Source organism: Somniosus microcephalus, chromosome 11, assembly GCF_052327205.1.
Source record: "Somniosus microcephalus isolate GS21.2 chromosome 11, FLI_Smic_1.0, whole genome shotgun sequence".
Lineage (NCBI taxonomy): Eukaryota > Metazoa > Chordata > Chondrichthyes > Squaliformes > Somniosidae > Somniosus > Somniosus microcephalus.
The window spans coordinates 91,755,897-91,772,383 of record NC_140997.1 but is presented as its reverse complement, the minus strand read 5'-3'; the positions used below and the strand labels follow the sequence as shown (position 1 = coordinate 91,772,383).

Below are 16,487 nucleotides of genomic sequence, written 5' to 3'. Positions count from 1 at the left end.
GGGCGGCGATGTCTATGTCGAAACGTCTGAGCTCCCGGGTAACGATAGAAGTTCGCCATTCCGGTCTGTCGCTGTTGGGGTTGTCCATGAGGGATCTGACGTTCCAGATCCCGAACTTCATTTTAAAGGGTGGAAAATGCCTGTGCATGAATTCTTTTAACGTGGGGTGGCTGTTGCACACCAGCTACCACACTGCAAGGTCTTGGTCCAATGGCAAGGGGATCCAAGATGATTGGAGACCAGGCTCTGCTACATCGGCCTAGCACGCGCACACAAACATACTCCTACTGTCGTCCTCCCTCTTTCCCACAGGTCCTCTCTGCCTGGGTTTCATAGGATGCAGTGTGATCCTCCCGATCCCACTGCTGGTCCACGCTGCGCCACTCATGGGCCTCGACCTTGCTGCTGGGCCTGTCCTCGCCCCCCCGGGTCCTGTCCTCGCCAGGCCCCGTGTTTGCCCCAGTTACAGGCCCGTTCAGTGACCGCCCGGGTGAGCGGGGTCACTGGCCGCCATCTTGTGAAGTCTTGATAATCTGTGTATTACGCCAGGTCCCCTCTCCCCGACTCCTGCTCACTCCCGTTCTCGCTCCCGCTCCCGCTCCCCTCCCCAGCTCTCGCTCCCGCTCTCCCCTTTCTAAAGTGCTTAATCGAAAGATGAGGTGCTGTTCCCCGAGCTTACATTGAGCTTCATTGGAACAGTGCAAGAGGCCGAGGTCAGAGTGGGAGTGGAGCGGAGAATTAAAGTGACAGGTGACCGGAAGCTCGGGGTCACCCTTACGGACTGAACAGAGGTGTTCTGCAAAGCGGTCACCCAATCTGTGTTTGGTCTCCCCAATGTAGAGGAGACTGCATCGTGAGCAGCGAATACAGTGTACTAAATTGCAAGAAGTACAAGTAAATCGCTGTTTCACCTGGAAGGAATGTTTGGGACCCTGGACAGTGGGAAGCGAGGAGGTAAAAGGGCAGGTGTTGCATCTCCTGCACTTGCACGGGAAGGTGGCAGGCGAAGGGGAGTGGGTGTTGGATGTGATTGAGGAGTGGACCAGGGTATCTGGTAGGGAATGGTCCCTTCTGAATGCTGAAAGGGGAGGGGAAGGTGAAGGTATGTTTGGTGGTGGGGGATCACGCTGGAGGTGGCAGAAATGGCGGAGGATGATCCATTAAATATGGAGGCTGGTGGGGTTAAAGATGAGGACAAGGGGAACCCTATCGTAGTTCCGGGAGGGAGGGGAAGGAGTGAGAGCAGAAATGCGGGAAATAGAACGGACACGGTCAAGGGCCATGTCAAGCACTGTAGAGGGGAATCCTCGGTTGAGGGAAAAGGAAGACACTAGTATGGAAGGTGGCATCGTCCGAGCAGTTGCGGCAGAGACGGAGAAACTGGGAGAATGGAATAGTCCTTACAGGAAGCAGGGTGGGAGGAAGTGCAGTCCAGGTAGCTGTGGGAGTCGGTGGGCTTATGGTGAATGTTTGTCAATAGCCTATCCCCAGAGATGGAGACAGAGAAGTCAATGAAGGGAAGGGAAGAGTTGGAGATGGACCATGTGAAGGTGAGGGAAGGGTGGAAATTGGAAGCAAAGTGAATTAAATTTTCTAGTTCAGGGCGAGAGCAGGAAACAGCACCGATACAGTCATCAATGTATTGGAAATAGAGGTGAGGAAGGGGACCTGAGCATGACTGGAACAAAGAATGTTCCACATATCCCACGAAAAGGCAGGCATAGCTAGGACCCATGCGGGTTCCCATAGCAATACCTTTAATTTGGATGAAGTGAGTGGAGTCAAAGGAGAAGTTGTTCAATGTGAGAACAAGGTCAGCCAGGCGAAGGAGGGTGGTGGTGGATGGGGACTGGTTGGGCCTCTGTTCAAGGAAGAAGTGGAGCGCCCTCAGGCCGTCCTGGTGGGGGATGGAGGTGTAGAGGGATTGGACGTCCATAGTGAAAAGGAGACGGTTGGGGCCAGGAAACTGGAAACTGTTAAAGTGGCGGAGGGTGTCGGAAGAGTCACGGATGTAGGTGGGAAGAGACTGGACAAGGAGAAAAAATAGAGTCGAGATAGGAAGAGATGAGTTCCGTGGGGCAAGAACAGGCTGAAACGATGGGCCTACCAGGGCAGTCCTGTTTGTGGATCTTGGGAAGGAGGTAGAAGCGGGTTGAGCGGGGTTGGGGAGCTATGAGGTTGGCGGCCGTGGAGGGAAGATCTCCAGAGGAGATGAGGTCAGTGACAGTCTTGGAAACAATGGCTTGATGTTTGGTAGCGGGGTCATGGTCCAGGCGGAGGTAGGGGAAACATACCATGGGATGTTTATCTCCTTGTTTGAAGCATCTGTGAAAGTTGAAACTTAACCCTTTGTCCCTCCAACTACCAAAGATACTATAACGGGAACAGCCCATGCCTTGGCACTCAAACATTAGCACATAAAAGCTTTTTGTTTCAACAGACTTACTAAATACATATGCATAGATTCATACAGAAGGAGGCCATTTGGCCCATCGAGCCTGCTCTTTCCCCATAGCCCTGCAAATTCTCCTTTACAAGTATTTATCCAGTTCCCTTTTGAAAGTTACTATTGAATCTGCTTCCACTATCCTTTCAAGCAGTGCATTCCAGATTGTAGCAACCCACTGCATAAAATAATTTCTCCTCTCCCCCTGGTTCTTTTGCCAATTACCTTAAATCTGTGTCCTCTGGTTACTGACCCTTCCCCCCAGTGGAAACCCTTTCTCTCATCAATTCCCATTTTCCAGTGGCCAGGTTCCAAGCTGAAGGTGTAGTGAACAGACTAGTCATTTTCTGTATGAACCTAGGTTTTTAACCCCTCACGTGCTGTTACTAGTAATGAGGAAATCAAATCAATAATCCCACACAAGTATATCTTTGTCACCGGCTCCCTGGATCACCTGCCTTGTGAAAGAATTCCTCAGTGTTTGCCAGGAGGATGCCGAGCAGGAAGTAAAGGTATTTAGTGGGGAGGGATTTTTTAAGGCAGGGAGAGATGTGACAAGCGGTTTTGGTAGAGAATTCCAGAGGAGAATCACAGAACCTACAGTGCAGATAGAGGCCATTTCGGCCCATCGAGCCTGCACCGACACATATCCCACCCTATCCCCACGTATTTAATCCCCTAACACTAAGGGTCAATTTATCATAGCCAAATCAACCTAACCTGCACATCTTTGGACTGTGGGAGGAAACCGGAGCACCCGGAGGAAACCCACGCAGACACAGGGAGAATGTGCAAACTCCACACAGACAGTCGCCCGAGGCCAGATTTGAACCCGGGTCCCTGGCGCTGTGAGGCAACAGTGCTAACCACTATGCCACCGTGCCCCCCAAGATCAGCCTTCGATGACAGAGTGAGGGGGTGCAAGTGGGCAGCAATCAGAGTCCGAGGAACGGGCCAGGATGTCTGGCTGGTGATTTCCCAATTTGGGTGAGGCGAGACATAGGTGGGGGTGGTGGTTCTGAGGATGGGGGGTCTTCACTAGGGCACAGATCAGTGGGACTGGGTGATGCGATGGTTCTGAGTCCCGCCTCAGAACTCTGCATTAGCTGGAGTTTCTGAAGGGCGGAGGTGGGTGAGGAGTGAACAAATATAGGGATTGCGAGGGAGAAAGACCACTGTCCACCTACCATCCTAGTAGTGCCATGATACAATGATAGTGGAGTTGTTGATTAATCATAGCAATCAATCTCTATCAGTTAGTCTACAACAGACTCCAACATGAGGTGAGGGAAACCTTTATTTTATGTGATTCGCATTTCTAATCTTTGGGAACGATAGGTCCAAGGTCACCTGTTCTTCTCAAGCATGCTACACTTACCAGATGTCATGTCTCAAATTACTCATACACTGCATCACAAAATGTTATTTGTTGAAAGAAATTGATCTAATTTGCATTTAATGCATCAGTACTAACTGCTTCCACCATCTCCCCAGGGAGCCTGTTCTGTAGATTGACCACTCACTCACTGAAATATTGTTTCCACAGATTAATTTTGAATTTACCCCCCCTTCAAGTGCAGGCCGTGTCCTCTGGTTCTACTGCTCTGGACATGGTGAAATAGCATATGTGTTTATGCCCTTGTACTGGTGTGAAGTGCAGGATACTTGCAGAGTACTTGTGCCCCGAAATACACATGTTGCACAATCTTCAGCCAGACCCATCGGGGAGAGGAACAGGCATTGGCCTAGATGTGACCGATGCAAGAGAGGACAGACTGGGTCACTCGTGCAGCTGCCGGGAGTGGCAGAACTTTGAGCGAGATTGTGACTAAGCAGCGGGGTTAGTGAGGAAATGAATGGCAGATGAGTGAGATTACTAAGGCAATGGGTTAGCACCACAGACCCCAGTGAACCTGATATGGATCCAGCACCGACTGAAGGGGTGCAGCAACAATACAGGGCATTTGAGGGGGGGGGGGAAATTATTTTTGCATTTTGTAGGTGTCGTTCCTTCTTTGTCCTCCAGAGGGTGGCAAACTTCAGTAATGCGGACGGGACAGCAGCAGGTCAAAGTCGATCAGCGTGAGGTCAATAATGAATGCCCATGCCTAGCTGCCCTGAGAAGGTGGTGGTGGGCCTTCTTGAACTGTGGTTTGATGCAACTGAGTGGCTTGCACAGTCACTTCAGAGGGCAGTTAAGAGTCTACCAGAGTCAGCATGGTTTTATGAAAGGGAAATCATGTTTGACAAATTTGCTGGAGTTCTTTGAGGATGTAACAAGCAGGGTGGATAAAGGGGAACCAGTAGATGTTGTGTATTTGGATTTCCAGAAGGCATTCGATAAGGTGCCACATAAAAGGTTACTGCACAAGATAAGAGCTCATGGTGTTGGGGGTAATATATTAGCATGGATAGAGGATTGGCTAACTAACAGAAAACAAGAGAGTCGGGATAAATGGGTCATTTTCAGGTTGGCAAACGGTAGCTAGTGGGGTGCCACAGGGATCGGTGCTGGGGCCTCAACTATTTACAATCTACATTAATGACTTGGGATGAAGGGACTGAGTGTAATGTAGCCAAATTTGCTGCTGATACAAAGATAGGTGGGAAAGCAAACTATGTGGAGGACACAAAGAATTTCCAAAGGGCTATAGATAGGCTAAGTGAGTGGGCAAAAATCTGGCAGATGGAGTTTAATGTGGGAAAATGCGAGGTTATCCACTTTGGTAGGAAAAATAAAAAAGCAAATTATTATTTAAATGGGGAGAGATTACTAAATGCTGAGTTACAGATGGATCTGGGGGTATTTGTACATGAATCACAAAAAGTTAGCGTGCAGCAAGTAATTAGAAAGGCAAATGGAGTGTTGGCTTTTATTGCAAAGGTAATGGAGTATAAAAGTAGGGAAGTCCTGTTACAACTGTTGGTGAGACCACACCTGGAGTACTGCGTACAGTGTTGGTCTCCTTATTTAAGGAAGGATATACTTGCATTGGAGGCAGTTCAGAGAAGGTTCATGAGGTTGATTCTGGAGATGAAGGGGTTGTCTTATGGAGAAAGGTTGGGCCTATACTCATTGGAGTTTAGAAGAATGAGAGGGGTCTTATTGAAACATATAAGATTCTGAAGGGGCTTGACAGGGTAGATGCAGAGAGGATGTTTCCCCTCATGGGGGAATCTAGAACCAGGGGGCATAATTTCAGAATAAGGGGCACCCTTTTAAATTGGAAATGAGGAGGAATTTCTTCTGAGGGTTGTGAATCTTTGGAATTCTCTTCCCCAGAGAGCTGTGGAGGCGGAGTCATTGAATATATTTAAGGTGGAGATAGACAGATTTTTGAACAATAAGGGAGTCGAGGGTTATGGGGAGCGGGCAGGGAAGTGAAGTTGAGGCCAAGATCAGATCAGCCATGATCTTATTGAATGACGGAGCAGGCTCGAGGGGCCAAATGACTTACTCCTGCTCCTACATCTTATGTTCTTATGTATCACATTGGTGTGGGACTGGAGTTACATATAGTATGGTAAGGGACGGCAAGTTTCTTTCCCGAAAGGACATTAGGGAACCAATTGGGTTTTTACAACAATCCGACAGCTTCATGACACCACCTTTTTATAATAACATAAGAATTCGGAGCAGGAGTCAGCCATGTGGCCCCTCGAGCCTGCTCCATCGTTCAATAAGATTGTGGCTGATCTTCAACCCCAACTTGAAGATGTATCCCAGGCTGCTGTGCGAGACAAGGGAGGAGATTGCAGGGGCTCTGACACAAATTTTCAGAACCTCTCGACGGGTTGGTCAGATGGGCAGAACAGTAACATAGAAGATAGGAGCAGGAGTAGGCCATTCGGCCCCTCAAGCCTGCACCGCCATTCAATGCAATCATGGCTGATCATCCAAATTCAGTACCCGGTCCCTGCTTTCTCCCCATACCCCTTGATCCCTTTAGCCTTAAGAAATATATCCAACTCCTTCTTGAATATATTTAATGAATTGGCCTCTACTGCCTTCTGTGGCAGAGAATTCCACAGGTTCACCACTCTCTGGGTGAAGAAATTCCTCCTCATTTCTGTCCTAAATGGCTTACCCCTTATCCTTAGACTGTGTCCCGTGGTTCTGGACTCCCCGACCATCGGGAACATCCTTACTGCATCTATTCTGTCCAGTCCTGTCAGAATTTTATAAGTTTCAATGAGATCCCCCCTCATTCTTCTAAACTCCAGCGAGTACAAGCCCAATCGACCCAATCTCTCCTCATACGTCATTCCTGCCATCCCAGGTATCAGCCTGGTGAATCTTTGCTGAACTCCTTCCATGGCAAGAACATCCTTCCTCAGATAAGGCGACCAAAACTGCACACAATACTCAAGATAGGGTGTCACCAAGGCCCTGTACAACTGCAGCAAGACATCCTTGCTCCTGTACTCAAACCCTCTCGCTATGAAGGCCAACATACCATTTGCCTTCTTAACCGCCTGCTGCACCTGCATGCTTACCTTCAGCGACTGGTGCACAAGGACACCCAGGTCTCGTTGCTCTTCCCCTTCTCCCAATCTATTGCCATTCAGATAATAACCTGCCTTCCTGTTTTTGCCACCAAAGTGGATAACCTCCCATTTATCCACGTTATATTGCATCTGCCATGCTTCTACCCAATCACCCAACCTGTCCAAATCATCCTGTAGTTTCTCGGCATCCTCCTCACAGCACACACGCCCACCCAGCTTTGTGTCGTCCGCAAATTTGGAGATATTACATCTAGTTCCCTTGTCTAGATCATTAATATATATTGTGAATAGCTGGGGTCCAAGGACTGATCCTTGCGGTACCCCATTAGTCACTGCCTGCCACAAGGAAAAAGAGCCGTTTATTCCAACTCTCTGCTTTCTGTCTGCCAACCAGTTCTCTATCCAAGTCAATACCTTGCCCCCAATCCCATGTGCCTTAACTTTACACGCTAATCTCTTATGCGGGACCTTATCGAAAGCCTTCTGAAAGTCCAAATACACCACATCCACTGGTTCTCCCTTATCTATTTTACCAGTTACATCCTCAAAAAATTCCAGTAGATTAGTCAAGCATGATTTACCTTTTGTAAATCCATGTTGACATTGTCCGATCCGGTCACTGTTTTCCAAGTGCTCTGCTATTCCATCTTTTATAATGGACTCTAGCATTTTCCCCACTATCGATGTCCGACTCACCGGTCTGTAATTCCCCGTTTCTCTCTACCACCTTTTTTGAATAATGGGGTAACATTAGCTACCCTCCAATCCATGGGTACTGTTCCAGATTCCATCGAATGTTGGAAGATGACCAGCAATGCATCTACTATTTCTAGGGCCACTTCCTTAAGTACCCCTAGGATGTAGATTATCGGGCCCTGGGGATTTATCAGCCTTCAATCCCATCAATTTCCCTAACACCATTTCCCTACAAATACTGATTTCTTTCAGTTCCTCCCTTTCATCAGACCCTATATTCCCCGACATCTCTGGGAGGTTATTTGTGTCCTCCTTTGTGAAGACAGAACCAAAATATGTATTTAATTGGTCAGCCATGTCTTTGTTCCCCATTATAAATTCCCCTGATTCTGACTGCAAGGGACCTACGCTTGACTTCACCAATCTTTTTCTCTTCACATATCTATAAAAGCTTTTACAGTCAGTTTTTATGTTCCCTGAAAGCTTACTCTCATATTCTATTTTCCCTTTCTTAATTAATCCCTTTGTCCTCCTTTGTTGAATCCTAAACTGCTCCCAATCCTCGGGTTTACTGCTTTTTCTGGCCAATTTATATGTCCTCTCCTTGGATCTTATTCTATCCCTAATTTCCCTTGTTAGCCACGGTTGAGTCACCTTTTTTGTTTTATTTTTATGCCAAGCTGGGATGAACAAATTCTGTAGTTCATCCATGCGGTTTTTGAATGTTTGCCATTGCCTATCCACCGTCAACCCTTTGAGTGACATTCCCCAATCAATCCTAGCCAACTCGCGCCTCGACCATCGTAGTTTCCTTTATTTAAATTCAGGACCCTAGTCTCTGAGTCAACTACTTCATTCTCCATCTTAATGAAGAATTCGATCATATTATGATCGCTCCGACCCAAGGGGCCTCGTACAACAAGATTTCTAATTAATCCTTTCTCGTTACATAATACCCAGTCTAAGATGGCCTGATCTCTGGTTGGTTCCTTGACATATTGGTCCAGGAAACCATCCTGTAAGCACTCCAGGAATTCCTCCTCCACAGTATTGTTACTAATTTGGTTAGCCCAATCTATATGTAGATTAAAGTCACCCATGATGACTGCTGTGCCCTTATTGCACGCTTCTCTAATTTGCCTTTTAATGCCATCCCCAACCTCTGCATTACTGTTTGGAGGTCTATATACCACTCCCACTAACGTTTTCTGCCCCTTGGTATTTCTCAGTTCTACCCATACAGATTCCACATCAGAGCTAATATCCTTCCTTACAATTGTGTTAATCTCCTCTTTAACCAGCAATACTACCCCACCTCCCTTTCCTTTTTGCCTATCTTTCCTGAATATTGAATACCCCTGAATGTTGAGTTCCCAGCTTTGGCCACCCTGGAGCCATGTTTCCGTAATCCCAATCAAATCATATTTGTTTACCTCTATTTGCGCAGCTAATTCATCCACCTTGTTACGAATGCTCCTCACATTAAGACACAAAGCCTCAGGCTTGTTTTTTTAACGCTCTTAGACCTATTAGAATTATTATTTACTGTGGCCATGTTTGATTTAAACCGTTGATTTCTCTGACTGCCACTTTTGTTTTTCTCCTTCCTATCTTTTGCTTTTATCCTTGTTTCCCTTTCTTCTGTCTCCTTGCTCAGGTTCCCAACCCCCTTGTAAGATTTGCAAAATTTCTGCATTTCCCCGAAGGCTGTTATTAATAAACGGGACCCTGCCTGGACATTTTAAATCAAAAAGGGTACCCAAGATGGCGTCCGTGCCTCGTGGCAGAAAGCCTGTGGGATTTTAAAATGGACTCTGCAATGCAGACAGCTTGTGGATCGAAACCCAAGCTGCAGTTTTCTGTGAAGAGAGACTTTGTGTTTTGAAACCAGACAGGACTCTGAATTATGTATTAGACCGAATTGGAGACGACTCTAAATTCAGTTAGGCGCATAGTTAAGGCCATCAAGCAGTCTACATATATAATCGGAAACAGATTAAAAGAGCCATCGGGGCTGGACAGGCCGATCAAGGAACATTCATGACAATACAAGTCAATTATCGGGCCGGTAGATGCGATTACCGGCCATCTAAAAACAGTTGGTATGGATTGCTACCATTATTTAAAATAGCCCGCCACGATTAAGACAAAGAACTAACCTGATTTTGCACGCAGATAAGGGTTTTCGAAAGGAGTATAATTGAAGGCCCCTGGGTAGCAATCGCTCTCTGCTCTGCTGTGCTCTTCTCTTCTCTTTCTGCTCTTCGGCCCCTCGCCCTCGTGGCTGTCACTCTTTCCCCGTCCCACGCTTACCCCCTGGCCTTTGCCCATGCCTTTTGCCACTTCATCTGAAAACCGCCCCGGCACTGCATTGGGCGGACACGGACAATTCAGGCCAGGCAAGGCGGGACGCGACGAGGGGAGGAGGGAAGACCACCTGAGGAAGACCAACTGAAGAAGACCAACTGAGGAGACGAACTGAGGGGAGGCTTCGAATTATTGGGCCTTCAGCCTCAGCCGACCTGCGAATATCTGCACACCAACTCAAACTGTCGGCTGACGACGAAGAACCATCCCTGCAAGGTAAAGTACCCAAACTAGAGACTTTAACTTTGGGGTACTCGAACCTGGACAATGCCCTTGCAGCGCCCGGAGACCACGTGACGACAGCAGGCTCCAGAGAACACCAAGAGCGAACCCCAAACCCCGCCGTTGTTTTGAGTCCAACAAACCCTTTTGATTGGTGAGCATGAAGTTCTGACTCCTCATAGCTTAACCTAGTTAGGTCTAGGGGGTGGGATAAGGGGATTGTTAAGATAGTTGTTTTCCCTCAATGTGCCGTGTGTTCCCCATTCCCTGTATAAGTATAGTTATTCTTTTGTATTTTTGCCTGTAGAAGTGTACACTAGTAATTTTCCATAAGATTGTATCAATTTTTCCTCTTCAATAAAATCTTGGTTTTTGTTTACATCCAACCACCCGTCTACTCGAGTCTTCTCTGTACCGCCGCCTTGTACCTAAGTCCAGTGTCTAGAACCCAAGGGAATGGGAGCGATTCGAACCGCTCATAAACAGTCAGAGGCATAACTGACACGGCGCACGCGCCACCACCACAGGCCACCCCTTACACCCTGTCATTTTAGTTTAAACCCTCCCCCAGAGCACTAGCAAACACTCCCCCCTAGGACATCGGTCCCGGCCCTGCCCCGGTGCAAATCGTCCGGCTTGAACTGGTCCCACCTCCCCCAGAACCGGTACCAATGTCCCAGGAATTTGAATCCCTCCCCCTCGCACCATTCCTCTAGCCACGTATTCATCTGAAATATCTTTCTATTTCTACTCTGACTAGCACGTGGCACTGGTAGCAATCCTGAGATTACTACCTTTGAGGTCCTATTTTTTAATTTACCTCCTAACTCCCTATATTCAGCTTTTAGGACCTCATCCTGTTTTTTACCTGTATCGTTGGTACCTATATGCACCACGACAACTGGCTGTTCACCCTCCCCTTCCAAGATGTTCTGCAGCCCCTCTGAGACATCCTTGACCCTTGCACCAGGGAGGCAACACACCATCCTGGAGTCTCGTTTGCGGCCGCAGCAACGCTTATCTATTCCCCTTACAATAGAATCCCCTATTACTATAGCTATACCCCTCTTTTTCCTCCCGTCCTGTGCAGCAGAGCCACCCCTGGTGCCAGGAAGTTGGCTGCTGCTGCCTTTCTCTGATAAGCCATCCCCCCCAACAGTACTCAAAGTGGTGTATCTGTTTGAGAGGGGGATGTCCACAGGGGACCCCTGCACTACCTGCCTGTGCCTAGTACTCTGTCTGTTGGTCACCCATTCCCTTTCTGCCTGTCCAACCTTTGCCTGCGGTGTGACCAACTGATCAAGCATGATATCCACGACGTCCTCAGCCTCGCGAATGGTCCAGTATGTATCCAATCGCAGCTCCAGCGCTGCAATGCGGTCTGCCAGTAGCTGCAGCTGGACACACTTCCTGCACACATAGTTGTCAGGGACACAGGAAGTGTCCCTGAGTTCCCACATAGCGCAGGAGGAGCATGCCACGGGGCCAGGCTCTCCTGTCATGACTTACCCTTTAATTCATTCAAATTAAATTAAACAAACCAATCCCACCAATTACACTACAGTTAAATGGTATATTTAAGGGCCCTGGTTTACAAACAGTCCCCGCTACACCACAGAGACTTTAGAAACTATAAACAGAGTTAAAGTTTAAAAAGAAAGAAATACTCACCAACCAATCACTTACCTGCTTTCTGGTGATGTCACACTTCGATTACTTTTTACTTCTCTCCCTCTCTCTGAGACTGGAGATTAGTACACCTACCTGAGCCTCGCTGCCGCTCTTTTATACCTCGCCGCTCCGAGATTCCCGCCACACTGAGGCCTACCTGAGCCTCGCTGCCGTTCTTTTATACCTCGCCACTCCGAGACTCCCGCCGCCGCTCCGAGATTCCTGCCGCACTGAGGCCTACCTGAGCCCTCGCCGCTCCGAGACTCCCGCCGCACTGAGGACTACCTGAGCCTCCGCTGCTCTTTTATACCTCGCCGCTCCGAGACTTCCGCCGCACTGGCAAATGGAATTTAACCCTGAAAAGTGTGAGGTGATGCATTTTGGGAGGACTAACAAGGCAAGGGAATACACAATGAATGGTAGGACCCTAGGAAGGACAGAGGATCAGAGGGACCTTGGTGTGTATGTACATAGATCCCTGAAGGCAGCAGGACAGGTAGATAAGGGTGTTAAAAAGGCATATGGGATACTTGCCTTCATTAGCCGAGGCATAGAATATAAGAGCAGGGAGGTTATGATGGAGCTGTACAAAACGCTAGTTAGGCCACAGCTGGAATAATGTGTGCAGTTCTGGTCGCCACACTATAGGAAGGATGTGATTGCATTGGAGAGGGTGCAGAGGTGATTCACCAGGATGTTACCTGGGCTGGAGCGCTTCAGCTATGGAGAGACTGGACAGGCTGGGGTTGTTTTCCTTAGAGCAGAGAAGGCTGAGGGGGGACCTGATTGAGGTGTACAAAATTGTGAGGGGCATAGATAGGGTAAATAGAAAGGAACTTTTCCCCTTAGTAGAGGGGTCAATAACCAGGGGGCATAGTTTCAAGGTAAGGGGCAGGAGGTTGAGGGGATTTGAGGAAAAACTTTTTCACCCAGAGGGTGGTTGGAATCTGGAACTTCCTGCCTGAAAGGGTGGTGGAGGCAGGAACCCTCACAACATTCAAGAAGCATTTAAATGAGCACTTGAAATGCCATAGCATACAAGGCTACGGACCAAGTGCTGGAAAATAGGATTAGAATAGACAGGGCTTGATGGCCGGCGCGGACACGATGGACCGAAGGGCCTCTTTCTGTGCTGTATATCTCTATGACTCTTGTTGTGTATGTACCTTTAAGGGAATAACTGGCCTTAGACTGCAGTACCAGCAGTGACCACCCCTGTATAAAAGGCCCTAGCAGGCTTCTGTAGTTTCAGTTTCAAGCTGCCTCTTGTTCAGTAAAGTACCTGTTAAACTGTTCTCCCGAAGTCCGTGTATTATTGAGGCGCGGACTTTACAGTGGCGACGAGTAAGTTCGAACTCACCTGCAGTGTGGCATCATCTCACGGGGATCTCGCCTGAAAGGATGGTCCTGGAAGGTCGTAGTCTGAGCAACGGGCGTCGACCGAGGGCAACCGCCCAAAGAATCCATCGGTGTTTGGAGAATTGCGGGAGAGACTGTGGTTCCAGCGAATCGTGCTGGTAGCAGGTAGCGCGCTGACCCTTCCGGACTGCGGTGGGCTCAAGCTCGATCGAGCGGCTCTACGAAACGGGCCGCGCAGCATCGCCAGGAAAAGAAAACAAGAGAGAGAGGGTGGAGCACACAGGGCGCGTTCGGTGCTCGAGAACAGGACAGCGGAGAGAAACCAAACGGGGGGGAAGGAAAACGAGACGCACCGAAGCTGCGGGTCGCCGCCATTACCCCGTAGAACGCTAGGAGCAGCGTGGCAGTAAGGGGAGGAAGCAAAAGCGCGGGAGGCGCCATTTTATCCCGTTGGGGAAGAAGCAAAAGCGCGGGAGGCACCATTTTATTCCATTGGGGAAGAAGCAAAAGCGCGGGAGGCGCCATTTTAAATCACCCAAGATGCCGAAAAGTGGCAGTATCACTGCTTTCGACAACGAGGTAGAAGACTGGACCACGTATGTAGAAAGAATCGAAGTGTACTGCAAGACAAATGAGGTGGCTGATGGAAAGAGGGCGTCGGTATTATTAAATCTGATGGGTGCGAGTACGTACGGCCTATTGCGGAATTTAATTACCCCAGCTAAACCAATGGAGAAAAGTTTTGAGGAGATTGTTCATATCTTACAGGAACACCTAAGCCCTACACCACTGCTGATAGCAGAAAGATTCAAGTCCCATAAAAGAAACCAGCACAAAGATGAGAGCAATGCTGACTATCTTACGGAACTACGCAAGTTATCGCAGCACTGCCAGTTCGGAGCAGGACTGGCAGACACCTTACGGGATAAGTTTGCCTGCGGGCTCCAGAGTGAAGGAACCCAGAAACGACTACTTTCAAAAAAGGACCTGACGCTAGAACAGGCTTTCAGCGTGGCAGTATCCTACGAAGCAGCAGCATGGGGAGCTGTGGAAATACAACAGAAACCACAAGAATACAGCGCTAACGAAATGGCGTATGGAGCCGAAAAGTGCTATCACTGCGGCAGAACAACCCATGAGCAGAAGGACTGCTGGTTTAAAGACAAAATATGCAGGCAATGCGGGAAAATGGGACATATAGCAAGAGTCTGCAGGTCGGGAAAGAAGACCAACACGACAAGAACTACTAAGGAACAGTACAGGAAAGTAAAGAAACTGACAGATAGTAGTTCCAAAGATCAGGAGAGTGATAAGGACTCCGGGAGCAGGCAACTAAGTTGTTTAAAATTACACAATGTGATCGCAAAAGAAGATCACCGAACCATTTGGGTCACCCTCATGATAGCAGGGTCCCCAGTGAAGATGGAATTGGACACAGGATCAGCCCTAACTGTCATGAATTGACGAGACTATGAGCGGCTATTCTCACGCATACCCTTAAAGGACACGTCCATTGTATTGAAGACATACACGGGGCAAAAGTCTACCCCAGAGGAAAAATAAGGGTGCCAGTTGAATATAACGGAAAGGAAACACAGAAACTATACATGTATATACTACGAGATGGAGGACCACCATTATTGGGACGTGAATGGATCCGAAGGCTACAATTGGATTGGCATTCCATTCTGGCACTAACTGTGACTGACAAAAAAGATGATGACGTCGCACCTGGACGTCTGTCACAAATTCTATCTGACGCGGAAGAGGTGTTCCAACAAGGACTTGGGACTCTCAAAGGAGTAAAGGCAACCATAAAGATTGAGGATAACGCAACCCCAAAATTTTTCAAGGCCAGACCAGTGCCATACGCGATACGCCCAGCTGTGGAAGCTGAACTGGAGAGTCTGGAGCGTTCGGGGGTGCTGTCTAAGGTGGACTGGAGCGAGTGGGCCACACCCATCGTTCCTGTAATGAAGAAAGCATTGAGCAGCACGCCTGGGGAGCCAAGGAAGGTTCGCATCTGTGGGGACTTCAAGGTGACTGTGAACCCAGTCCTGCACACAGTACAGTATCCGCTTCCGCGGATAGAAGATATTTTCGCCTCACTATCTGGAGGGAAACGTTTTACAAAGATTGACCTGGCTCAAGCGTATCTACAAATGGAGGTGGAAGAAGCATCTAGGAAATACCTCACGATAAACACTCACAAAGGCCTTTACCAGTACAATCGACTGGTATTTGGGGTAGCATCGGCCCCGGCTATGTGGCAGAGGGCAATGGAACAAGTCCTGCAAGGGATCCCGGGGACCCAGTGTTATTTGGGCGACATCCTGGTTACGGGCGAAAATGACAATGAACACCTTGCCAACCTGGAACAGGTGCTCACAAGATTGCAGGAATATGGGCTACGAGCCAACCGTCCCAAATGCGAGTTCTTCAGGAGACAAATCTCGTATTGTGGCCACATGATTGATGAGGAAGGGTTGCATAAGTCGCCGGACAAGATTGAGGCTGTAGTCAAGGCTCCAGCACCAGAAAATGTGTCGCAACTGAGGTCGTTCCTCGGGTTGGTGAACTACTACCATAAGTTCTTGCCGAATTTATCGACAATTCTGCACCCACTGAACGCCCTCCTTCAAACTGGTGTAACATGAAAATGGAGTGATGAGTTTAAGTATGCCTTTCAGGAATGTAAATGCCAAATCACTTCAAAAGAAGTATTGGCCCACTACAACCCAACACTACCGATTCGGTTGGCATGTGATGCGTCACCTTACGGCATTGGAGCGGTGCTGTCACACAAATTCCGTGACGGTTCAGAGAGGCCAATAGCCTTTGCATCGCGCTCGCTAACCTCAGCCGAGCGTAACTATGCCCAGATTGACAGGGAGGCCCTCAGCCTGGTGTGGGGGGTGAAGAAGTTCAATCACTATCTGCACGGGCAGAAATTCACCCTACTGACTGATCATCAACCCCTGGTCTCGATTTTTAACCCAAAGAAGGGCGTTCCGGTGATGACGGCGCAACGGCTGCAAAGATGGTCACTTTTTCTAGGGGCACATCAGTATGACATAGAGTACAAAGGTATGAAACAACATGGAAACGCTGATGGGCTGTCGCGCCTACCGTTGCCTACGGCGGAAGAAGCATCTGCAGTGGACCCTGTGGAGATATTCCATGCGACCATAGTCGAATGTTTGCCTGTATTGAGTAT

The 16,487-nt window shown here is 48.4% G+C and overlaps 1 protein-coding gene across 1 annotated transcript in view; it reads left to right on the top strand.

Annotated features, from left to right (window-relative positions):
• tbc1d24 (TBC1 domain family, member 24) overlaps positions 1-10,626 on the top strand; it is a 59,397-nt gene extending 48,771 nt beyond the window's left edge. Inside the window, exon 7 of the mRNA XM_086000996.1 lies at positions 9,309-10,626. Within this exon, the coding sequence (XP_085857122.1) occupies positions 9,309-9,457 (149 nt within the window). The 3' untranslated portion in view covers positions 9,458-10,626. The remainder of the gene's footprint in view (positions 1-9,308) is intronic.
• The last annotated feature ends 5,861 nt before the right edge of the window (positions 10,627-16,487 follow it).